Source organism: Carcharhinus amblyrhynchos, chromosome 30, assembly GCF_965287045.1.
Source record: "Carcharhinus amblyrhynchos chromosome 30, sCarAmb.v2.hapA, whole genome shotgun sequence".
NCBI lineage: Eukaryota > Metazoa > Chordata > Chondrichthyes > Carcharhiniformes > Carcharhinidae > Carcharhinus > Carcharhinus amblyrhynchos.
Genome location: NC_137353.1, coordinates 8,026,657 through 8,054,161, shown reverse-complemented (window position 1 = coordinate 8,054,161; position 27,505 = coordinate 8,026,657). Strand labels below are relative to the sequence as shown.

General features: G+C 41.6%; 1 protein-coding gene across 6 annotated transcripts in view; it reads right to left on the bottom strand.

Moving 5' to 3' along the window:
- The window catches only part of rerea (arginine-glutamic acid dipeptide (RE) repeats a), a 529,737-nt gene that overhangs the window by 261,113 nt on the left and 241,119 nt on the right, over positions 1-27,505 (bottom strand). For all 6 annotated transcript variants that reach the window (XM_080215241.1, XM_080215245.1, XM_080215246.1 and 3 more), the window contains exons 4-6: positions 14,384-14,489; positions 5,315-5,411; positions 5,096-5,200 (exon numbers count right to left, since the gene is read on the bottom strand). In XM_080215241.1, the coding sequence (XP_080071367.1) occupies positions 5,096-5,200; positions 5,315-5,411; positions 14,384-14,489 (308 nt within the window). The remainder of the gene's footprint in view (positions 1-5,095; positions 5,201-5,314; positions 5,412-14,383; positions 14,490-27,505) is intronic.

Genomic DNA, 27,505 nt, shown 5'->3' with positions numbered 1-27,505 from the left:
CCCTGCTAATCCCTCTAACCAACACATCCCAGGACACTAAGGGGCAGTTTAGCATGGCCGATCCACCTAACCCGCACATCTTTGGATGGTGGAAGAAAACTGGAGCACTCAGAGAAAACCCACACAGACATGGGGTGAATTTGCAGACACCCCAGTGACCCAAGCCGGGAATTGAACCCGGGTCCCTGTCGCTATAAGGCAGCAATGCTAACCACTGTGCCACCGTGTAGCTCCATGTGGGTTTCAAACCGTCATCACTAGCATCTAATAGGCCCACAAGGGGAATTGACATGGTCTGAGAAATTGTTGAATTTCTACCCAGCGCAATAAACTTTTATATTTGTTGCACCCCCATGATGACATTTTTGCTGCTGCATTGCAATTTCAATTACACCATTTTCCTTCAGTCTCTCTACTGATTGCTACACAGGGTTAAAGCTGATCTCCAAGTTGCTTATACGAGGTCTGGCAGGCTGAAGTCAATTAATATGGGTTTTGGTTTCTGTCAAACTGGAGTTCAAAATTCTGACTGGAAGCAGACTTATTAGTGTTGTTCTGGTGAATAGGGCTTTTGTTAGCTGATTGGGCAACATGTTAATTGCCTGCCATCGTAGCTATCTTGGCAAACTTAATGGATTTTTCTTGAAGAAGTAACTGTTTCGCTAAGAGGAATACTGCAGATTTTCAGAAGACGTGCCATAGAGTGAAAAGAGGCTTGTCAGGAAAACTCAACTGTACGGTGTGTGAGGAAGCGTAGTGGCATGGATAATTTTCCATCTGCAAAACAACTTTCTCACATCTAAGATAAACAAATGATACTCTGAGGAGGAAAAGCGCAGAAACAGTGTACCAGCACGTTGCTTTTTTGGTGTGCATAGCTATGATTTGATTTTTTGAAAAGGGTGCACAAGCTTGAAATTCGCTGACAGCACAAAGCAGGCAGAACGACAAAAAGCAAAAAAAAAGTGTAATAGACTTCAAATGTATTTATTCTCTCACGGGATGTGGGTGTCACTGGCAGCACCAGCATTTGTTTCCCAAACCTAATTGCTCTTGAACTGAATGGCTAGGCAATTTCAAGAGGGCAGCTAAGAGTAATCACATTGCTATACATCTGGAGTCACATCTAGGTCAGGTCAGGTAAGGATGGTAGATTTCCCTCCTTAGTGAACCAGATAGGTTATGACAATCGATGGTAGTTTCATGGTCACCATTACTGAGACTAGTTTTCAATTTCAGATTTTTATTAATTGAATTAGAATTCCACCAGCTGCCATGTTGGGATTTGAGCCCGTGCCCCCACAGCATTGGCCTGGGCCTCTAGGTTACTGGTCCAGTTTCATTGTCTCTGAACTGATAAAGGATGGGACCAGGAATGTGTGACCATATGTGTCAGAAAAGGATTGATAGGCTAGATTTCTTCTCTCTTGAAAAACAGCTGAGAAGTAATCTGAAAGAAGTCTTTAAAATTATGAGAGATTTTGATAGAGTATTTGTTAGAATGTTTCCTCAGAGTCATGGAGGTTTACAGCATGGAAACAAGACCTTCAGCGCAACTTGTCCATGCCACCCAGTTTTTAACCATTAAGCTAGTCCCAATTGCCCACATTTGGCCCATATCCCTCTACACCAATTTTACCCATGTAACTCTCTAAATGCCTTTTAAAAGACAAAATTGTACCTGCCTCTACTACTACCTCCATCAGCACATTCCAGACACTCACCACCCTCTGTGTGAAAAAATTGCCCCTCTGGACCCTTTTGTATGTCTCCCCTCTCACCTTAAACCTAGGGGTAGAGAGACAATGAAATTGGACCAGTAACCTAGAGGCCCAGGCGAATATCCCAACATGGCAGGTGGTGGAATTTTCTCAGTAATGGTGACCATGAAACTACCATCAATTGTCATAACCTATCTGGTTCACTAGGGAGGGAAATCTGCCATCCTTACCTGGCCTGACCTAGATGTGACTCCAGATCTGTAGCCCTCTAGCTTTAGATTCCCTTACCTATGGGAAATGATGCTGACTATCTATGTCCCTCATTATTTTACAGGCCTCTATAAGATCACCCCTAAGCCTCCTACACTCCAAGGAAAAATGTCCCAGTTTATCCAGCCTCTCATAACTAAAACCATCAAGTCCCGGTAGCATCCTAGTAAATCTTTTCTGTACTCTTTCTAGTTTAATAATATCCTTGTGGGGAACACTATAATCAGAAGCCATCAATATCAGATAATTACAAAGAAACATCACCAAGGAATTGAGAAGAAACTTCTTCATCCAAAGAGTGGTAAGAATGTTGAACTCACCATCATTGGAAGGGGGGGGGGGGCAGCAAATATTGTAGATTGATTTAAGGGAAAACTAGGCATGCATATTAGGGAAGAGAGAATAGAGGGTTATAATGGTAGATTTAGATGAGAAAATGGCAAGAGGTTTGAGTGGAGCATTAACACTGGCATTAACTGTTGGGGCCAAAAGGCCTGTTTCTATGTCGCATATCCGATGAAACAAATTTGGTGTTGATGATTATGAGCCCACACATTCTGGAGTGAAAAATAAGGAATGGGAATAAATACTGCAGAAAGAAAAACCTAAGGGTTTAAATATGTAATCCTCTTAAAGTGTAACCGCTTGTGCAGAACAGAAATCCAAAATTATTCTAGATTTTATAAATAGGAGCTCAGAATACAAAAGTAAATAATGATAAATTTATACAATTGGTGAGGACATGTTTAGACTGCTAACTGGAGTTTTGGACAGATACCAATGCATATTGCAAGGGAAAATTGGATATCCAGTATAATTAGAAGAAGATAGAATGTTTTGGATTGCCCTCACACAGACACGGCACAGACACATTGAGCCAAATTACCTCCTTCCACGCTATAAAGATCTATGATTCTGTGCTTTTTCAAGTACTTGGCAACCTAGCTACATTATTAAAACTGTGGTGGTTTATTCATGCTTTTAACTCTAATAGGTCATCAAAAGATCTTGGAACAAATCAGCCAAACTCATTGACACAGATGAAAGATTCAAAACCTTGGGGCTGTGGGTGAGAGTCCTAGCTGCGTCTGAGACCTCTGAAAAAGGGGCAATCCGTGAATAATTACAATTGTTCGATGGTCAGCGCTGGTCAGAATATTCTATCTGGATCTAGATTGCCAGACTACAGTGAGCAGAGTACTGAGTAGTGCGATACTATGGCAGTGTTTCACTGTGAAAGTGAATATCCATTTTTAGGATTGACAACCAAAGGCTTGGACAATTAGGTAAGTCGCAAAAAAGAAGTAGATGCAGCGACAAAGGCAATTAGGCACGGATTCCAGAAAGTATAGCTCAGAAGGCTGAAGGCACCACAGTAAATTAGAACATGTGGAAGAATGTTCCACTTACTCATCTTCTACACAAACAAACAGTTAGGGTGGGATGGAGGGGAGTCTACACGTGGGTAGAAAGATGGGGAGGAACAAGATCATTAAGTGATTTAAACATGATCGAGTACAAAATCCAAACAAGACGACTTAAAAAATTAATCAACGTAAGCTCAAGTAGCAACTCTTCCCATGCTGAAATGTTTGAGAAACATTGTCATGTGAGGCTTTTTGTATTTTCCTTTCTGCTACCTTTGGTCAGATGAAAAGTAGATTTCAGGGTTGACTACAACCAGCAGCAGATTTTGTCCAAAGATGCAACTACACTGTATACCACGTGGACAGCGCCAAATTTTCCACTGCCAGAGATGAAACTCTATTTTCACTGTACTCTATCGAGCGAAACAATTGATAATAGGCTTACTCATTGAGTGGCAGGCTCCTTACCATAGAGATTCAAAATTTACATTTAAAGGGTTACAAAATTATTTTGGAATATTTAAGAAATGGCATATTGAGCAAACTTTATTTATAGCAAGGTCTGAAACGTGCCAGCAAATGCAAAAGGTAGAACACATTTATCCTGCTGTACTCACTATAGAGACTAATTAGTTGCCTGGTTTAAGGCACAAGGAACTTTTGTGAATTGCTTGGAGCATATATAGTAAATTACTTGGAATCACCAGCCAGAAAACTGCAGCTTTAGATTATGGTTGTACTGTTTGGGCAATGTCATCCATAGATATGCTGGTAGCAATTCACTAATGCAAAGTAACACTTGAACCAAAAAAATGTAATGCTGCATCTATGTACTTTGGATGTAATATTATGACTATCACTACTGGTAATCTGTAATCCATCAGTACGGCATGATAGCATTACAGAATTCAAAATGGTCACTACTTAATTTGTAACATAGAATCATGGAATCATGGAATCATAGAACACCCACAGTGCAGGAGGGGGCCATTAGGCCTATCAAGTCTGCACTAACAAATGGAATAGCACGAAGGTTTAAGCCCATCATTAGACTTCACTGAACCCTTAGCAGCAACACAACGCACAGTGACAAAATTTGACAGGACGAACAACATTTTGTATGGATCAGCTGCTGAAGGGAAAAAGAATAAACCAAACTAAACTTTCAACCCACGTTTAATAGTGTCGAGTGCTGATTTTGCAAATCATTAACGTACCGATATATGGCATGGCAGGAAACAGAGTTAATTCTCCAAGTCCGGTGACGTCCCAGCCTCTACACAGTTGCAAGGAGATGCAAAATGGAATTCTAGCATATTAATGAGAGAGAGGATGCCTGCTCACAAGCTACTCCTGTCCAACAACTTGAGGTGGTATTGGCTAAGTCCTGGGAGGAAAGCAGCCTTATGTGATCAATGTGTGACATTGCGTGAAGAAAGGAGAGGATGCTGTAATCTTGAGATGTAGCTAGTTGCAAAACTCATTACCTTTAATATAACATCGCACTAAAAAAAGGGAGCTTTTAAATGCAGGTTTTGTAGTGATTATGCTGTCAATTGGTTTGAAAATAATTTTCCCCTCTATGAAGCTACCTGGTTAATATCCTTTATGACGTCACTCTTGTCTTCAATTGGTTTGTCATGAAAGTGAACAAGGAGACATCTTCAATATTTGATTAAATCGTATTAAGAGCATTTATGTAAACTATTTGCCAAAAGAAAAGCAGGAACCCCTTACCTTGTCTCTGGGTTATAGCCCAATATATAAAAAAACTGGTCCGGTCGTGGCTTAAACTCTCTGGCAGCAAATATGTCAGAAAAATGTATAATATTGCATTTCCCTCTGAAAGGAAAAAAAATATAATTGATATTGCCGTGATATATTTGAAAACCAATTAGTATTTCAATCATTGGTTTAGTTGAATAAAACCACATCACATTAATTACTCAAACTTGCCTGAGTGCTGCAGCATGGTAGGTGTCTACATAATCCGAAATGAAGAGTTCCCGACTCCTAATTACTGGGTCTGTGATCACAAGCTCACGGCCAGAATCTACAGGAAATGCAATTATTATGTACGTAAATGACTCCCACATATTTATTCAAAAATTCAGATGGAGGATAAATGCTAATATAATTGAACACTGATAATAACACAAGTCTCCAAGGAGGAGATTTATGATAATCTTATGACAGATGAAAATACATTGAAAATAATAGGCTTTGTCAAAGAAAAACATTGTACCAACAGATTCCAATCAGAAGTGACCTTGAAGGGCAGCTCTGAATCGGAGTGGAATTGTACCAGAATTCATCCAACAATGAAATACTTTTTCACATTTGTCCTTTATAGACGTCCTTGCACAATTGTTGCACTTACCCATCGTTTTCTCCCAACAATTTACCTTTGTCCCACTGTTTTTACTCGAATTAGATTAATTACAACTAATTTTGGGCAGCTAGGTAGCACAGTGGTTAGCACTGCTGCCTCACTAATTCCAAAGTGGATGTCATCCTATGGGTGGGATGAGATAGATTTGATTTTGACAGAAGGAGCCCCATATTGCTAAACTGGAGTCAACAGCATAAATGAGGGGTTTAGCTTGGATTATAGTTGCCACTGTAAACAAACTATAAAACACTGAACCCGAATGAATGTGCGTCTAGACGTGGATTTTCACATTGGAAGCAAATTTATCTCTGATAACTGGATTATTTGCTGTGAGGGTAGGAGGGGGAGATGTTTTCGGGGAATGAGGCTCCTTTTGTCAAAATCAAATGCATTATCTCCCACCCATAAGATGACATCTGGATTGTAATTGGTCTTCCATGAGTTGGAACGCCACATGGTGATGCCTCATAAGTGACACTTTTAAAACAGAAGTAATAATTGAACAAGTGTGACATTAGTACCTAATAAATATTTGATAAAAATTTTATTTCTTCAAGAAAGGTACAATTTTGGCACCATGTTCAATATATTAATCAAAAATTGAATATGATTTTGAATGGTTGTCTAACATCAAAAGAATGACTTGGTAATTTGAACCTTTTAAAGCAATAAAATATCTAGATAGAGAAACTGGGAATTAACAAAATACTGTATTTAAGCTTTAAGTTTATGTAAATTTATTTATTAGTGTCACAAGTAGGTTTACATTAACACTGAAATGAAGTTACTGTGAAAATCCCCCAGTCGCCACATTCCGACGCCTGTTTGGGAACACAGAGAGAATTTAGCATGGCCAAGGTGCCTAACCGGCACCAGACTATGAAGGAAATCAGAGCACTTGGAGGAAACCCATGTAGACATGGGGAGAACTTGCAGACAGTTTATAACGCACATCTCGCAATGTGTAATTTTGAGTTTTAATAAATTATCCCAACAATATGGGAAGTACAGCTAATGGTAGGTGGTATGCAGCATGAAGTGGTTACAATTGCAAACTGAGCCACGGATATCATGCATTTCTAAATTAGTCCAGTGACGAAATGGTTGTTTCAAGTTAGGATTGTTTCAACCAGGACAGCTAAGTAAAGGGGACAAGGGATGGGAGCTCCCCCAGAGGATTCATAATTTCATTCCAACCCTGTATTTAAGAAATCCAAAAATGGTGGGTCACTCCAGGATGTAGTAATAGAGAGTGAACCACAACAGATAAGAGAAATAAAAGTAGTGGAAAATCTAGGCAAATGTGACTATAATATGCTTGAAGATAATAATAGAGAAGGATATAAGATCAGGGTAAAAGATGGCAGAAATGCCAATTTTGAGGGGCGAAGAATATTTGCCAACAATGATGCAACGGATAACATTCAAAATGGTGTTCAATAGAGACTAGGAAAAACACATGCTGCTAACAAATTCATGAGACATGATAAATAAAGATGTATGGGAACAACTGAGGATAGGGAAAGACATGACAAGTGAGAATGCAGAGAGATTAGGAAAGAAAAGTCAAAAAATAAATAATCAGGAAAGCAAAGGGGAACAAAGAAAACAAAAGATATAAAATAAAACAGTAAAATATTTTACAGGCACATAAATTTAAAAAATAAAGTTGGAATGGGGAATAGGGAAGGACAGAATAAAAATCACAGGCAGTGATAACAAAATGGCAGAAATATTAAATAATTACTTTGCTTCCAGGGAGCAAACCAGGGAGACAGATCAGATGAGCACAGCATCAGAAGATGAGATTAGAAATAATATAACCACATTTAAAATAAGAGAAGTATTAAATGAACAAATAAAATTCAAACAAGGTAAAAACTTCTGGGCCATAAGAATTATACGTAGGCGCTTTTTTAAAAAATCAAAAGAGACAGAAAAGGCACTAATATGTATTTAATTAATCAATTAGAAAGGGATGCAGTACCAGAGTATTGGAAGATGAATAAAGTCATATCCATATTTAAGAAGGGAAACAGAAATATGCAGGGGGTGATAGACCAGTCAGCTTAACATTGGTACTAAAAGTAGTAGTAAGGGCAAAGCAGGTAGAAAGTGTGGTGCTACAGGAATCAGGGCTGGGATCACAATTTACAGATTTTAAATTGAAAAACAGAACTACTAAATTTGCAGATGGTACCAGATTATGAGAGGGTGGATTGTGGGAAATGGCTACAAGGGGGACAGCTACAAATTTAAAGACATTGATATGTTTGCAGAAAGGACATACAATTGGAAAATGAGGCATTACATATTGATAAGAAATATAAAGCTGGCGCAAACGACTCGGAAAATAAAAATTTAAACGAGATCAAGTAGCAAAATGATCTGGGAATACAAATACACACCACGCAAAATAGGTTAACAAGTCCGTAAAAAACAAACTAGGTATCTGTGTTAATGGAAAGACGGAATTAAAAAATAGAAGTTATGCTAAACTCGTATTAAACCCTGACTGGGCTACAGAATACAGTGGTAACGGAGGGATTACAAAAAGGATTTACAAGAACGATATCAGAAATGTGAGGTTATACTCTTCAGAAAAGAATGAACTGGGGCCTCTTGACACATTACCCAGATTTCCACTGTACCACCATCCATATGGTGCCCCACAATTCACCAATTAGAGCATACAACACTTAGTAAATTTGCCATGGCTGATCAAAAGACAAAACATACAAATTTACAATGCAAAATTTTATAGATGGAATTCTCCCACCTGAGACTAGGTCTCGTGCAGGAGTGGGAACAGTGTGTGTTTCCTACCGCAGAGGCCAATGGGATCCATGCCGTACCTTCCAGTCGCACTAATTACACATCCAGGTGTTTTGTGCAGTATTCTGTGGCGGGGCAGGCTTGATGCCACATGTTCCATCATCATATCCAGGTACCATATTTAAAAACTGTCTGGAATCCTTACTGTTAGCACCTAACTGAAAGGAAATTATAGGAACGGGAGGTGACAGTCTGGTGTCCAAATTTAGTGACAGCTTTTTGGGTGTCTTCCTCAACCATGTCTACTCGGCTGATGGTAGGGGGCGTCCAGCAAAGAAACCAACACAAGTGGCTGTTGCCGCTAGTTTTCAGGCGATGCAATGCTAATTTGCATCAGCGGTAACCTGCCACACAGAAATGGGCTATCTTTCATGGGAGGAAATGAGAAACGATCCAAAATCCAATGCTCCAACCGACGTAACATGCAGTCTCATTTAAGTGTTCATCTCTGAAGAAGCTTCAGCACTACAGAACAGGAGGATCGGAGAGGGTCGACAACACTCGAAGACTCTAACTGAGTGCAGGGAGAAGGCTTCAGAGTTCACAGGAGTTGAGTGGGACAGAGCCATTGTTGATGGGGAGTTTGGCTTTGGCCATCCATCTAGCAAGAATTCATCCATTCAATGCAAACCATAACATCAAATGTGCCTCAATGCTGTCACTTGCACTCTCCTTTCTCACTTGTAGCTCTCTCCGGGAAGACTAAGGCCAGAGGAGACTTTCCAGCCACAGCCCAGAAGAGGCCAGGAGGAAGCAAAAACGAAAGCTGTACAGCGTTCAATACATCACAGTGCACCCTCCACCAGCTTGCTAGGTTTTGGCACTAGTTCAGGATGCACAATCTGGTGGTGATCGCACGAACACATGCCCATAGCAGGAGGGGACAAGTTTAGCCAAGTCCCTTGGCCCTCGGCAGACAGTTGGAAAAGAAGCATGGGTGAGATCCCAGTCTGATGACCAGCCTTTCGAATCAGCCTTCCACCTTACAGTGGTGAGTCAGGAGGAGGGGAACATCAGGACGAGCTATCAACAAAGTGACTCAGAGGAGTCTGTTCACCCGCTCTATGAAGTGGTGCCGGCATCAAAGTCTCCATGGGGTACGTAGCAGACACCACGGAAACCCTTGTCCCTCAGAACATAGAAATGCATGCTGACCTGCACCCCATCGCTGTTGCTGTGGGTGAGTCCACGCAATGGTAACTCTGAGGTGAATGGAGCACTTCAAAATCCCTCCAGGGATCCTTCGCCTCAAGGAGTTAGGTCAGGCCCTGGGACACCAGTAAGGAGGAGCAGCAGCAGCTGGACACTCCTGGATCGGGTACTCAGGGTTCCCACCTAGACCTGACCTTTCTCAATCTCGCCCATCCATCCCCCACCATCCAAACTGCCCCTTGCCATATCCTTAATAGCGCTTGGCAAGATCCTGAATTTCCAAACCAGGTCAAAGAAGTCAGTGGAGACCGTGGAAATGCTGACAGCATTTCGTGAAGACGCTGAAGTTGCAAAGCAAGTCCAACAGCAGTGAAGCCAAAGCTGCTGGGTGGGGACCTCCCACTTTGCGAGATGTGCCATAGACATAAAGGTCTGCCCACCATTCCAAGCGATGCGCTCCTAGGGACTGGCAGCAGCATGTCTCTTGTCTTCTCCTCGGATATGATGTGAGCAAGGCCCTAAAGGTCAGTCCTGACTTTTGTATGCCCTGGTGGTCCAGATACTTCCTAGACTGGTGCTTTCCTGCTGGTGTAATGGAAAATCAGGAGTAGGGAAAAGGATCTGGCCAGGCTCTTGTATGCATGCCATTAGTGGGACGCAAATCAGTTTCATGCCAGCCTCCAGTGGGATGGGTTGGGATAAGTTTGAGTGCGGAGGAATACTGAACAAAGTGGGGTCAGTTTCGGTGTTTAAAATAGTTACACTGCTTCTATTCCTTCTAATTCTTTCAGAGCAACTATGAGTGCCACCACCACCTTTCTCCCACCTACCCCCTCCCACACACACACACACACACACACACACACACACACACACACACACACACACACACACACACAAACAAGCAGGTAAGGGAAGTGTCCAGTGTACTTTCACATTCCACTCAACAATCTCTATTAAGTGAGCTGATCATAGTTCAATTCTGGAGAAAGCCTCAACATCCCAGGGTAATGTGAGGTGATTGAAGAGTTTCACAGGTCTGGACTTTGGGTGAGCTCAAATCCTACACAGTAATACCGCCAGTTGACAATTCACCTGAAGAATGGCCAAGTGGATGAAACACCTGAGGGTGGTGAACACCTGTAGAAATGTAGCTCTGCAATTGTTAAGAACGATAATAAAGAAAGGTTTATCAGAATGGCGTACTTAATCCTTTGCAAATGCTATCTGCCTAGATTTCAAACCCTTTGAAGAAGAAGAATTAATTTTAAACTTCTGCCAAATGGCCTCCCACCAAAGCAACAGACAGAATGATGATAAGAAGGGATCCCTGTGAAACATGATCACAAACTGCTGTTCATCATTAAGCTGGTTGCTTACCAACTAACTAGGAAAAGGTGTTTTTTCCTGTTTAAAACACCTGGCCAGACCATGCTTTGTTCTCACTAAAGCACATCAGCAACTAATATCACTAATCAACTTGTACATAAACTTACTTTGCTGCAACAAGCTAATTTATACAAGTTAAGAACACATCTGCTTCTCTTCCATTCTGATGTAATGCCAGACAGCATAATTCTACACATTACACCATCTAAAAAACAACTTAAGCTTTTCAAACAAAAACTGCATGCCACATAAAAGTTACCAGTTCAAAAAGGATATATTACTTTATTCAATAATAGCCTCAGATACTACTACTGAGCACAGCCGATCTTTTAATTGCTCCCCCACCACTCCCACTTCCCCCAGAAAGAGGCACTATAGAATCATCCCTAATTCACATGTTCGAAAAATGCAGGGAACATGATGTTTTCAGTGTCCAATGGGATAGTGTGAACCTTATGCTGTAACAGTAGAGGTCACTCTAAATCAGAGCGGAAGAAAATTAAATGTTGATTTGGCCACTGGATGTAATGCAATTCAGATTGGTTTTATACCTATTATTACAAGACCATTAACTAAAACCGAGACAATCCAATTTGCCTAACTCCTAGCTGAGATTATGATCATTATGATCAGATTAAGCAGCAAACACTCGACAAAAAGATGTCGAAGATACAGTTTTAAGTGACCAGGTCATCTTTGAAGTAGCTTACAAAATGTGTGGGTTAAGTCTACACAAATCAATGATGTGTCTTAGTAGGATATGGGTAGATCCTAGAAACATGACACAGTAGCTTCTGTCACAAAGCCCTTAGAACTGTATTTCATTGCTTACAACAAAAGTGTTCTAGCTAGTTTTCAGTGTCTCTTCAAATAATGGATTTTCTCTAGTGTCCAGTCTCAAGCACATTTGTGGAACTGATTAGAGATCAAGTTTTCCTTCCAGATTAACTAGCCACAGTGCTGTCCATAGGGTAATTAATGGACTTTGCAACAGAAACGTAAAACAAAATACCATTAAGACAAGCCAGACCCTATCTTGCTTATCTGTCATTACGTGTCATGACCAATGCACTTCTCATCTTACCGGGCAGATAAGTCAAAAAGTGTTAATTACAATTCTACAACTGCCAACATTTTTTTTCTTTCCAACAGTAAGAAACTTCACTAAATGTTGAGTCACCATCATCTATCGAGATGCACTGTAGTTTTGTGGACTATTGTCCGAACTTGCTGTCATTATGATCTGACATTGAAAAGCTAAGTGATGTCAACAGTCTTTTCCTTCGTTTTGGAGATACTACTTCACAGAAATTTGGTTGGAAAGATCTGAGTTACAATCCAAGCTTTCAAGATGCATTCATGAGCAAGATTAATTTGGAACCTGATTCCTGTCCAGGTAATTCATATTTTAATCTGGAATTTTTCCACATTACCAGAATACCCCAAAAATAACTGTGCATTGGTACTATCTTGGTCCCAAGGAGGAGCTGTTGAAATGGAATATGCAGTCATTTTAATTACACATAATTATCCATCCCCCTTGAGAAAGATACGCGACTAACAAATGATATCCAAGACTAATGAAAGGATGTGGGAGGTGGGGAAAAGGAGAGAGAGATGTTAGACCAAATGATAGCACAATGTTTTTAAAATATGGCCACACAGAGCCTTCAAATGTTTCATGACACACTGGCAAATACAAGAACATCAGGCATACAATTGGAATTATAGATTACACAATTATTTCATTCCATTTTAGGATCCATTGTCTCCTTCCAGGGACTTGAAATACAATGGATGAGAATTTCACTGATCCCATGCTTCCAGCAGAGGGAAATGCTGAAAGGCAACATGGTTCAGAGTAATTGCTGTCACAATACAGTGATCATTCTGTTATATCCATTCCCCTTAAACACAGCTCCACACAGGGAGTATAGGATCACTGAATTTATCCTACCATCACTTGCGCTATGGCTCTGAAGCCTTACAAAATATTTTTGTGCAAATACCGTGAGGACCATCAGTCAAATACATAACCACACCAAAAAAGTTAAACAAGGCACTGGGCAATTTTGGCAGAGGGATATAATACAATTCAACAGAGGGGTTGCGCAAGATTTAGGTTTGCAATTCATGCAAGGACATTACTTTTAAGTGAAAGGGGATTCACAAAAAATGCCAACACTTCGCAATGTCTTGCTCAAAGAGAACAAAATTCAGTAAAACTGGGAATAATTGATTCCACAGAATAATGCTGAAATGTCAACAAAACTGACAGTCTTAGAAATAATGTAAATCGAATTGATGGAAGGTAAAGAACGGAAGATAAACCATGCATAAATGTTAGAACAGAAAGGAAGGAAAAGTTGAAAGATCCAGGATGAAAGTTGAAGAAAATGGCATGTTTAATCCCCTGGATTTATTATCTCAAGGTATGAAGTTATTTACAAAAGGAATTGGTTTATACACGTGGATATACAAGTTGGTCACTGAAAATTGGCCATTATCCCCTGCCTGCCGTAGCCCAGTGACATAGAGGACCACATGACCATCCAGGCCATGACACTGAATGGATTAACAAGAGCATTCTGTTTCAGTTAAGTGCAACTCTTATCATTTGGCTTTTTCAAAACTTAAAAATGGAAAAGGGACTAAAAAAGTTCTTTGTTCAGGCAGGCACCAATTTTTATACAGTTCTAGTACATACAGCAAATTGACCACAAAATTAATCTACAGCAAATTCTACTCCATTTATCAATTACAGGTCTTCCAGTGCCAACATTCAGTTACTCACTGCAGCTTTTGGAACATTTCTTTTGTCATCAGGTAGTTCATCATGAAAAAGCAGCATGTACAAAATAGTCATCCAAGTTAAAAAAAAAACTCATAGCATCTATCCATTGTTAGTGCATCATTGAGGAGCGATAATTAGCCTCAGTCTCGAGGACAATTAGCAGGAGAGAATTAAGCCAATGCTCCTGATCTTGAATGTTATCCAGCGGCTCTTCCTATCAAGTGCACGTCTGTGGACACTGCACTAGATTGATACACGCCCCCCACCCAACCACAGAACGGTACGTGTTCAATAGCGTCACTCACATATGAATGCATGATGCCTTAGCATCTTAGACAGCAAGTTAGAGAGAGTAACTGATACCAATGCAAGTGCAAGTTGCCACCTTCAGGAGTGCAAGGGAGCTAAGGAAAGACAATTGGAGGGAAAAGGTGTTTGTGACAGCAGGCATTAGAGTACTCACCATTTTCGTTATGTCGATCCTGAACCAGATGCTGGTAAACTGAATCTGGCACCTCTGATTGACGATAGTACCACTTGACATTCATTAACAGGTGGTCCCGTTTGCTCTGAAAGGTTAAACATCAGCAGACTAAGTAACTGAAATGATAAAGGATGCAATGTGAGGACTATTCTTTGTTCTGTGCAAATAAAAATTTAGCAAGACTTTGGCATTTAGTAAATGACTTACAGTTGACTTGACAGAAAGGAATATTTGAGTTTGAGTAATATTACTGAGTAATATTCTTGATGAGGCCAGTCCTAACATGGAAGCCATGGTCAAATGGCTGCACACATTGAGCAAGTTCCATATCACCTACTGCAATGATTTAACAGGGACATAAACTGAATGATGCAGCCCTATAAACAAATGTCTAGGACATAAGTAAATTATAAATCCAACTGGGATGTGTTAGATCTACAAAACATTCAGAGTAATGTTACACTTAGGTACAGCTGTTACAAGTAGCCACAAGGATAACCATGGATGTAAATTAGAATATGATAGTGCATTTTAATTAATGCCGGAAGAACATCAGAGCTTGTTAAATAGAACTTGGGAAGAGGAGTAGGCCATTGTTAACCATTCAATCAAGGCTGATCAATACCTCAAACCATTTACCTAACTTTGTTCCAGATACTTCAACACCTTTCACTGATAAAAATCAATCTATCTTAACTTTCCCGGTTCTAATTGTCACAGCATTCACTACCTTTTGGGAGCTGGGTTCAATTGTAATTTTTGCTTACAGGCAATAGCGTAGGAGATTGATTGAAAACATAAGAACGTAAGAAATAGGAGCAGGAGTAGGCCATCTAGCCCTTCGAGCCTGCCCCGCCATTCAATAAGATCATGGCTGATCTGAAGTGGCTCAGTTCCACTTTCCCACTTTCTCCCCATCACCCTTAATCCCCTTGCCTACCAAAAACCTATCTACCCGCGTCTTAAATATATTTAGCGAGGTAGCCTCCACCACTTCAATGGGCAGAGAATTCCAGAGATTCACCACCCTCTGAGTGAAGAAGTTCCTCCTCAACTCTGTTCTAAACTCCCCCCCCCCCCCCACTTATCTTAAGGCTGTGCCCTCTAGTCCTGCTGTCCTTTCTGAGCAGGAAGAACCTCTCCACCTCTACCCTACCCATCCCTTTCATCATCTTATACGTCTCAATAAGATCCCCCCTCATCCTTCTAAACTCTAACGAGCACAAGCCCAGTCTATTCAGCCTCTCCTCATAGCTCAACCCCCTCAACTCCGGTATCAGCCCAGTGAACCTCCTCTGCACTCCCTCCAAGGCCAAAATATCCTTGCGCAAGTGCGGCGACCAAAACTGCATACAGTACTCCAGCTGCAGCCTCACCAGTGCCCTGTACAGTTGCAGCAAGACCTCCCTACTTTTATATTCAATCCCCCTCGCTATGAAGGCCAGCATCCCATTTGCCTTCCTGACCACCTGCTGCACCTGTAGGCTGGGTTTTTGTGACTCATGCACAAGGACCCCCAGGTCCCTCTGCACCGTCACGTGCTGCAGCTTTTCGCCCTGTAAGTAGTAGTCCTTCCTACTATTATTCCTGCCCAAGTGGATAACCTCACACTTGCCAACATCGTATTCCATCTGCCAGGTCCTCGCCCACTCGCTCAGCCTATCTAGATCCCTCTGCAGACTTTCCACACCCTCCGCACCATTTGCTGTTCCACTTATCTTTGCGTCATAGCAAATTTTGACACCTTACACTCGGCTCCCTCCTCCAAATCATCTATATAAATGGTAAATAGCTGAGACCCCAGCACCGATCCCTGGGGCACTCCACTAGTCACCAACCGCCAATCCGAATAGCACCCATTGACACCCACTCTCTGCCTCCTATTTGACAGCCAATCCCCTATCCACGCTAACACCTTACCCCCAACTCCATACCTCCTAACTTTCTGTAACAACCTTTTGTGCGGCACCTTATCAAACGCCTTCTGAAAATCGAGAAACACCACATCCACTGGTTCCCCCTCTATCCACCGCACTAGACACATCCTCATAGAATTCCAATAAATTCATCAGACACGACTTCCCCTTAACGAATCCGCGTTGCTTCTGCTCTATTAAACAATTCTTCTCAAGATGCCTCGCTATTTCCTCTTTGATTATGGATTCAGGCATTTTTCCTACAACAGATGTTAAACTAACCGGCCTATAATTCCCTGCCTTTTGTCTGCTACCCTTTTTAAACAGCGGCGTAACATTAGCCGTTTTCCAATCTTCCAACACTTCCCCGGAATCCAGCGAGGTTTGGAAAATAATCACCAAGGCATCCACTATCTCCTCTGCCATTTCCTTCAGAACCCTTGGATGCATTCCATCCGGTCCTGGGGACTTGTCCACCATCAGTCCCTCTAGTCTGTCGAGCACTGCCTCTCTAGTAACAATGATCTCATTCAGGCCCTCCACTCCTACCATCTTTCCATCGTTAACACCCGGCAAACTATTTGCGTCCTCCTCCGTGAAGACCGAAGCAAAAAAGTTATTCAAGGCCTCAGCCATTTCCTCATCCCCCACCACTAAATCTCCCCTCTCATCCTCTAAGGGTCCAACATTCACCCTAGCCAGCCTCCTCCTTTTTATATATTTATAAAAACTCTTACTAACTTTTGTTATATTTAGCGCTAGCCTAGATTCATAGTCTATCCTTCCTTTCTTTATCAACTTCTTCGTCATTCTTTGTTGATATTTAAACCTCTCCCAATCCTCTTCTCGCCCACTACTTTTAGCCACTCTAAACACATCAGCTTTTAATTTAATACTCTCCTTTACCTCCTTCGTTATCCACGGCTGATTATCTCTTCTCCTACGATCCTTCTTTACCATCGGAATAAATTTCTGCTGAGCACCAAGAAAGATCTCCTCAAAGATCCTCCACTGTTCCTCAGCAGACCTACCGACCAATCCGCGCCCCCAATCTACATTCGCCAATTCCTCTCTCATCCTATCGTACTCCCCTCTGTTCAAACAAAGGACACAGGTCCGGGATCCTATTTTCTCCTCCTCCATCTGCATCAGGAACTCCACCATACAATGATCACTCTTCCCAAGAGGATCCCTCACAACAAGGTCCCTAATGCTACCTGCCTCATTGCATAACACCAGAGATAGCTCGCTCCCTCGTTGGCTCCAACACACACTGTTCAAGGAAACTATCCCAGCAGGGATAGTTAGAGGCACAGACATTGCGCAGGAAATGGCCAACAGAGAGGAAGACTGAGGTGCAGAACAACACTAAAGTTTTAAAGTTTAAACTTTTTTTTATTAGTGTCACAGGTAGGCTTACATTAACACTGCAATTAAGTTACTGCCAAAATCGCCTAGTCGCCACAGTCTGGTGCTTGTTCAGGCAGACCGAGGGAGAATTTAGCATGGTCAATGCACCCTAACCAGCACGTCTTCCGGATTGTGGGAGAAAACCGGAGCATCCAGAGGGAGCCCGTGCAGATGCAAAAGGAACATGCAGACTCCGGACAGACAGCCAGGTATTGAACCCGGGTCCTGGCGCTGTGAGGCAGGAGTGCTAACCACTGTGCCGCCCCCTTACCTGTTTGGGAGGTGGGGAAAGAGTATTTTCGCAAAGGTAAAAGGAGTATTCCCAGGTATTCTCTGCGAAGTCATACACAAGTAGTTGGGAGATTTGTGCAAAAGTAAACGTAGTGTGGACTGCAAATAAGCACCAATGATAAAGAGACATTTTACTTCTTATACTTTATACACACAGAAGTTGAATGTATACTAAGCAAATTAACTGTACTTTATACAATAACATCTTGACTATTGAATTCTGTGAACCGCATATTGCACAATTTTTACGTAGTGGAAGTCCAAAATGTTAGTTACTAAAATTGCTAAAGTGCACAACAAAAACACGGAGTGATTTGAAGGTTGTAAATTTACACACATGGACCTGAGTACAGATTGAAGCAGTCAATTAGATTTCATATCATAACTACCTATTCTGACTAGCTAGCCAGAATTGTAGGCCCAAAGGACAAGCTGCAGCAAACAGCTCCTACAAGGATCACTGGCAACCAGGACAAGTCAGGAATAAGCTGGGCAGTCCAGGGCATGCTTTAGGAGTGGAGATCAGAAGGACTGAACCTTGACCGTATTTCCCTGGTTTTTGGCCTCGGGTTCCCGCTGTGACCTTATTTGAAAGGCAGCTGCGTGGAATATGCATACCCGGCCATGGTCACCTAAGGTGTATCCAGTATCCTCCAAACTAAGGAGCTATGACCTTCATCCGGTGACGAGAAGCCAGAGAAGCTTCCAGAACAATGCAGAGGAAGGAGGCAAGAGGAGACACCCAGAGGCCACTAGCAAAGGCTCAGCATGACCCGCATCGAAGAATACTATAGAGAGGACTTGGCAGCAATGCAGAGACAATGTAAGAGGGTGCATGAGATTCACCTTGCAGACGATGACCCCGAGATGGCAGAGGCTCAGGGAACTGGACCTGTGGTTCAGTCATATTTAACCAGCATGGGTTGTATTAGAATGTGAGGCAAACAGGGTTCAGATAATTTGGGAATAGTAACTATGTCAATATTTATTGAACTTGTTAACAAAATTGTGTTGAACTGCAAACCAAGTCTTGCCCTTTTGTTCATCTCGTAAGTAGGGGCTCCTGTAAGGGTTCGTACATTGAGATGTACAAACTTGTCAAAGTGTCTGTCTGCGTTTTACAGGCAAATTTTTATTCTAAACTGTTAGCTCTGAAATATCACCACACAGAGATGTTTGAAAATACCACCCTACTTAATCTTTTTTGGCCTTTTCCAGCCAACTTTTTTTCAATTAAATCCATCAAGTTGCATAAAAGTGTGGAATAAAATATATTTCAGCAAATTCAGTTCTAAGGATAAAACACAAAATTTTTTCAAAACTTGCGGCAGTGTCACCCTTAACCATCGTCAGTACAGAATTTTCCACTGTCGTTCAAAAATATCAGGGAACATAGTGAATTAGAGAAAAGCTGCTTTTATATTTTATTTCCTGTTCTGAACATGAATTTTTGAAGACAGCTTTTCTATGTCAATGTTAGTTGGTTAGATTCTTTCTAAATGGCTGAGAACAGTTGCGTGCTGCTTGCAAATGCTTTGCAAAAAAGTCTCCACTGTCAAATTTTTAGTACACTGTAAAGATATTACACAATAGATTCTGTACTGTCAAACCTTCAGTAGTATCATCAGTAGACCAGTGAGTGGCAGCACTGAGTTAGAAAACTGCAATACTTGCTCCTGCACTAACTGTACTATTCCATGCAAAATTCATGATGGCATTAGTTAGTAGCCCCCTATATCCAGTGCTGGTCTATAGAAACAGAAAAGTACTTGCAGTTCATTTTTTTGTTTCCTTTTTTGTAAATCAAAGCTTTACCTCTACAGTATGGGACTCTCATAGCACTATGTCCATTGGGGATTTTCAGTCACTCCATTGCAGTGTTAATGTAAGCCTCACTTGTGACTAATAATGAATAATAAATCAATTTTAACTACCCATGAGTGTTAGGCAAATCATAAATCTGGGCAAGAATTTCAGAGACTAAGTTTTCTTGCCAGAAGCAGCGCTCCAAAACATGCAGCATAATCACAATGTGACCAAAATACTGTGGCATCTCAGATGAACAAAGGGTCCAGTAATTGTGCGGAGTAACACTGTGGATATAATAAGCAACAACTCAACTGAATACTTGCACGTTGTCAGAGGAAGCTCGGAAAATCTAAAGCTTTGCCAAAATCAAATCACATGGAGCCCTTGAGGGCCGGGGTGAGGGGAGGAATGACTCTCCTTTGGAGCTTTTCCAAGCAGTTTTAAATATGCTAATTTTTTATGGAACATTTATATACATGGAACAAGCAGTTCTGGCATTCCCCAGGACCTGAATGCAGTACTCCCCACTGGATCAAAACTGTAGGTCGGAATAAAGAGAGATGTGCAAAAAACCTTTGTAACAATTGCAACTGAAGCTATTTTGCAGGAAGTGCGCTATATACAGGAGGATTGCTGAAGTTAGTCACCCAAGTTAGTTATTCTATATCCTGTTCTTAATTTTAGATGTGTACAAACTTGTCTCATTGCAATAAAGCTGTATTGCTCCATACATCATTCATGCAATACGAAGCAATACTTATTTTGGATGTGAACTTTGATTTAGAAGAGGTTATTGCTCAAATTTCTGATACTCAAACATGCTGCTTTCAAATAACCAAATCATTGATGATTTCATGGAATCCCTACAATGCAGGAGGCCGCCGTTCGGCCCATCGAGCCTGTACCGACAATGATCCCACCCAGGCCCTATCCCTGTAACCCCAATAAATTTACCCTGCTAATTCTCCCTGACAATTTATCATTGGCCAATCCACCTGATTCGCACATCTTTGCACTGTGGGAGGAAACCAGAGCACCCAGAAGAAGCCTACGCAAACACGGGGAGAACATGCAGACTCCACTCAGTGACCCAAGCTGGGAATTGAACCCAGGTCCCTAGCGCCATGAGGCAGCAGTGCGAATCACTGTGCCGCTGATTTAAATGAATTGAATTTAAATGAAACAATCCAGTTTGACATATATTTTAGATAGAAATGTTCACAATGGATGTTTGTAGTCATTAGCTTGCCTCCTCTGGGAGTAAATTAATCACAGTTAGACTTGATTTGTTATTCTTTCAGTTTAGAGTTTATTTATTAGTGTCACAAATAGATTTATATTAATACTCTGGCACCTGTTCAGGTATACTGAGGGAGAATTTAGCATGGCCAGTACACCTAACCGCACATCTTTCGGATTGTGGGAGGAAACCGGAGCACCCGGTGTCATGCAGACGCTGGGGGAATGTGCAGACTCCTCACACACATCTCAAGTCAAGAATCAAACCCAGGTCCCTGGCGCTGTGAGGCAGCAGTGCCAACCACTGTGGTCACTGGTACAATCAGCATTTACTGCCCATCCAGAGCTGGCCTTGAGAGGGTGATGATGAGTTGCCTTCTTGAACCCTGCATTCCATCTGTTGCAGGTACTCCCATAGTGCATAAGAAGGGAGTTCCTGGATTTTGATCTAGCGACAATACAGTTTCAAGTCAGGATGGTGCGCAGCTGCAAGGGAGCATGTTCTCTGCCTTTGCTCAAGTTCGCAGTTTGGAAGGTGCTGCCGAAGGAACCTTGGTGAGGAGCTAATGTACATCTTGTCCACCACTTTTTTTTTATTCATTCACTGTACATCGGTGTCACTGGCCAGCCAGCATTTATTGCCCATCCCTGGTTTCCAGCAATGATAATGCCATTGAATGTTGTGGGGAGATGATTAGGTTCTCTTCTGTTGGAAATGGTCATTCTCTGACCCTTCAATGGTGTGAATATTACTTGTCACTTATAAACCCAAGCCTGATTATTGCCAGGTCTTGCTGCACATGGACACCAACTGCTTCAGTATCTTGGGAGTCTGAGGTCAACACCTGAGCCTGGGCTCACAATCTGTGTTGACAGTAAAGTGTAGTATTGAGGAAATGTTGCATTGTTTGAGATTATAGAATCCCTACAGTACAGAAGGAGACCATTTGGCCTATCGAGTTAACCACAAACCCACCCAGGCCCTATTTCATAACCTCGCACATTTACTCTGCTGATCCCCCTGACACCAAGGGTCAATTTAGCACGGCCAATCAACTTAACCTGCATATCTTTGGCGTGTGGGAGGAAACTGGACCACCCAGATGACATCTTCTAGTTGAAATAAGCAGAGCTGCTGGTTCAGGAGACATTAAACATCTGAGCAAAGAACAAAGAAAATTACAGCACAGGAACAGGCCCTTCTGCCCTCCACGTCTGCACCGACCATGCTCCCCAACTGAACTAAAACCCCCCACCCTTCTGCGGACCATATCCCTCTACTCCCATCCTATTCATGTATTTGTCCAGATGCTCCTTAAAACTCACTAACACATCTGCTTCCACTGCATACCCCAGCAGCGAGTTCCAGGCACCCAATCACCCTCCGTAAAAAACTGACATCACTTTTCAAAAAGCACTAACTTTCACCTGGTGTCCAACATTCCATCACTACCAAAAGCAAACTTAGCTCACTTGGCTATTACCATTCGTAACTGATGCATTTCCTAAATTAGCAGGTTATTTCACATCGGAAGGTAATTTTGCAAAATAGTTAAGACCCTGAAACTTGTCGACCTCCAAAATCCTCCTTAAGGCTAAACTGCGACCAAGCTTTTAACCCAATTTTCCTAATATCTCTAGCTTTGACTCTGTGCTTTCTGATTGGACTTCTGTGAAGCACCTTGAAATGTTTTTATACATAAATGTATATTTCTATTGTGTCTATTGTTTCTATTCTATTTCTTATGTTCTTATGTTCCTGCCGCCTAAATGTTGATAAGTCTACACTCCAGCATGAATCAAAGCTTTCAAAGGCAACCAGGAAAATTAGACCATATCATAAAAGGAGCTTTTCCAAATTCCTTATGTCATATAGGTAATTTAGTTGCGTGAAATGTTTTTAACAATTCATTGTTACTGCTTTAACAGTATACAACAGTAATAACCAGATCACTGCATTACTGCACTTGTTAATGATAGCATTTTCAGAACCAAAAAATATTTTAACTGGAGTCTTAAGTACTTTTTCCTATATTGTCTTGCTGCATGTTCCAAAAGTTCCACACAAATTTCCTTTGAATTAGAAAGCTGCAAGCAATTTATCGTTACTACCATTCAGCATTATAGAGTGCAGCCGGAGGCAACTGGAATAAGGTCAGCTAACTCAGGAAATTGGCCTTGATGGTTACTGAAGTTTTGCAAAATAAAGTAAGCATCGTAAATGGAGGCGAGAAGAGCATATAATTTCTTCCAGTGTTCCTTAGTTAACAAGTTAGCCATGAAGTCAAGGCAATGGGTGATAATACTTTTGCTCAAGGAATTTTGGGGGTTGGCATTGAGTCGTCCTGCACATTTTCCACATGAACACTCTAGAAAGAATAAACTAGCATTGGTATTTTTGTGTCTGATACCATTTCACTGTAAAATGGCACACAACATTCAAGGAGTTAAAGAGTTATCCCATTTGGAATTCATCAAAATTCCATTACCTTTTCTCTCCCCTCCCCCAATGGGCTGAATAGCCTCCTCCTGCGCTGTAACAATTCTGAGATTCCCCTTGCCATGTGTATATATAGAAAAGCCTAAATTTTATATAACTACAAATTTCTGCTACAATATTCTTCACAGAAAATTCTTCTTTTGCAGTAAAACAATTGTTATTGAGTGATTCACAACAAAATGAGGATAAATTTGGAAATATTCACTGTATATATGGTGGTCAGTTCCACTCGCACTCATTAGATAATGAGGCAGTCTGTACCTACGTACAGAGCAACACTGGACAACATTTAGGCCTTAGCCTGGTAAGTGACCAGCAACCACACAGCTGCCAAGTAACGACTCTTTTCTGAGTGTGTCAAATCACCTCCCATTGAATTCAATTGCACTAACATTCTAAATTCCCACATCTACATCCTGGGGATCGCCACTTAACTAAAATATTCACATAAATACAGCGACTTCAAGAGAGGCTTTAAGGCTGGACATTCTAGGACGGATGATTGATCCATTGACTCCCCTTCCTCTCCACTTGCTTGGGTGACAGAACTCCCAACAACATTCAAGAAGCTTGATACCTTCAAGGAAAAAGTAGCGCATTTGATTGGCAACACATCCATCTCATTGAACATTCACGCCTTCCACCAGTGGTCCTCAGTGTCTGCAGTGTGTACCATCAACTGCAGCAACTTGTCAAGACTTCTTCGGCAGCACCTTCCAAACTCACAAGCTTTAGTATCCAAAGGGGCAAGAGCAGCGGGCTCATAGGAACATTACTTCCTTCTAACTTTCCTTCTATCACATCGAACAAAGACTCAGAAATACATTGCTTTTCCTTTGTTGCCGCTGGGCCAAAATCCCGCAATCTTTCCCCAGCAGGACTGTGGGAATACCTTAAGACACACAGACTGCAGAGATTCAAGACACTGATTTATCACTATCTCCTTAAGGACAATTAGGGACGAGCAACAAATACTCCGGAGGATGCACTGGGGGACCCACTGATTGCCCCAATGAAATACCTCCGTTGAAATGGCCTGGGAAATTTCAACTTCTAATGAGCAATTCCCCTGCATCGGAGCATTTCAGAAAAAGTCTCCAACAATGATTTAGAGTTGGAAATATGGAGGGTTTTGATTCACTTACCAGAATCGCTACCCAGGAAATGTTGAACAGGAAAACCTCCTGGGTTAAAAACTCTACCTCCCACCGACCCCATTTACGGCGGTTGGTGTAAAAGGGGTGTGTGGCTTAGCTTCCCTGATGATCCTGACCCAACACCTCTACTCTCTCAGAAGACCAAGGAAATTTGGCACATCAGCTACGACTCTCACCAACTTGTGCACCATAGAAAGCATCCTTTCTGGTTGTGTCACAGCTTGGTATGGCTCCTGCTCTGTCCAAGACTGCAAGAAACTGCAAAAGGTCGTGAATATAGCCTAATCCATCACCCAAACCAGCCTCCCATCCATTGACTCTGTTTACACTCCCCACTGCCTCAGCAAAGCAGCCAGTACAATTAAAGATTCCACACACTCCAGGCATTCTCTCTTCCACCTTCTTTCATCAGGAAAAAGATACAAAAGTCTGAGGACACGTACCAACCGACTCAAGAACAGTTTCTTCCCTGCTGCCACCAGACTTTTGAATGGACCTACCTCGCATTAAGTTGGTCTTTTTCTGCAGCCTAACTATGGCTGTAACATTACACTCTGCACTCTCTCATTTCCTTCTTTATGAATGGTATGCTTTATCTGTATAGCAAGCAAGAAACAAAACTTTTCACTGTATACCAATACATGTGAAAATAATAAATCAAATCAAATCAAAAAGAACCACCCCCAAAACAGGCACTCTTCACAGTTCTGAACGGGCCCAGTTCAGATCTTCGGGTGAGAACTGCAGAGTTCCAGTGACATGTATAAAATAGGAAATCCAACGGTGATTCCCATTCCTAGGAAGATATGGTTCATTGTCTACTTTTAAAAATGCATTTTAGACAACAAACTACAGAATGAAACACTAAACAGAATGGTGGCGTTCAGCCTAACATGTCAAATCCCATAAACATGAGATTACTAACCTGAAAATAATTTATTAAATTTTGCTTCTTACAAGGACAGAGAAAAGTCAGTAATGTGCCTGAATTGGTGAAAGTGCACAAAATGTGTTTATCATGCAGACATTACACTGCCTGAATAGGCCCCATACCCTTCCAACAAATGCTTTAATTCAGGACTGGGGCTTCATTTCAAAGTGCAACATTAAATGGGGAAAAATGAGAAACATCAGCTGTTCTATACATTGAGAGTATTAGATAGAGAGCTTGAGTCTGGGCTACAGTCTTGTGGTGGTCAAAGGCAGTACTATAAGGACACCCTGAAGATTTCACATCAGAGTTTTGACAACAACGTAAGTGTCCTGGGAGAAACTCACCCAGGATTGCTGCACCTATGCATCCAAATAAAAATGGAGTCTGCTTTGAAGGCCGGCATATATTGGAGGCAGAGAGAAATCACATGGTGTGGAAATTTCGAGCCAGCAACTCACCAAAAGTCAATTATCTGCAGTCACCTGTCTGTCCTATTTGTAGCAAAATCTTCTAAGCACGATTGATCTTAGCAGTCACCTACAAAACCTACTAAACACTTTAGGTGATAAATATGGTCATCTTGGCCTCAAAGGATGAACGAGAGAATATTATGTTACTTGGTCTCCTAAAAGGAATATTAGTCCACTTCTTTATAACAACTGCCCCAAGTCCATAAACATGTATTTGACGATAATATACCCAAAAAGATTGGTGGACATTAAAGAGTTGAGAGCTGGAACTGGTATCTCTCTTGGCCAGATAACTTGAACACTGCTGGTACCATGAATTATATCTTCAATATCGCTTCCTAAATCAGTGTCCAGGCAAACAAATTAAGAAAAAAATTAAATGGATGTCCCTGACTTGCCTTCAATTAAGCTCAATAAAGATCACAGAGACCCATCAGTCAAAGGCACAAGCACAGGGATGATGGTGAAAGAGGTTCGCAGCAAATTGAGCTACAGGCAACAAAGTTTGCAAATAGATGCAAGTTCAGGCCAAGGGCAAGATAGAAGGCTAGCTAGACAAGCAGTGGAATAATCACACTTCAGGATAATGGAAAAGATTTCAGCAGCAGATGAGCTAAGAGGCAGAGAACGAGTTAGGCAATCTTAAGGAGGTAGAAGTGGGCAATCACGGTGATGGTGCAGGTATGTTGTTGGAAACTTATGCTGGAGGCAAACGACGCGTATTTACTCAGCTTAAAGCTGTTCCCGGGGTGGAAAGTGTCAGAGAACAGAGTTTGGGGCAGGGACCAGAGATAATGGTTTTGGTCTTCCCACCATTTAGTTGGAGGAAATTTCTACTCATCCAATATTGAATATCAGACAGGCAGTGTGACAAATCAGAGATACTGGAGGGTCTAAAGAGATGATGATGAGATAAGTAGAGTGCCATGGCATAAATGACAAAGTATGGGAAGATCTGAATCTTCCTGATGTGTTTGCCAATATCAACATATTTGAGAAACAGAAGGAGATCAGGGATAGGTCGTTGGAGGACTCTAGAGGTAACTGCTAGAGCTGAAGGAGTGGCTCTTACAGGCAACTCTGTGGCTACAATTAGACAGATAGGAATTGAATTGAGCCAAGGCAGTTCTACTGAGGAGATGGCCTGAAGGACGATGTTGTAACCTATGATGATGAAGGATTCAGAATGGTTGAGAAGGAGGAGGAGGTATATTTCACCATGTGAAATTTTCGGTTTGCCCTCCAATGAATGATGCGAGTTAGCTGCAACTTGAGACCATTATGACACTCAGGTGGAATTTCCAAAGAAAATTACAAAGTGTCATCGTGGATGGGAAATCCATTGCAATTCCCGCTGGCCTGGACGCCACGATCC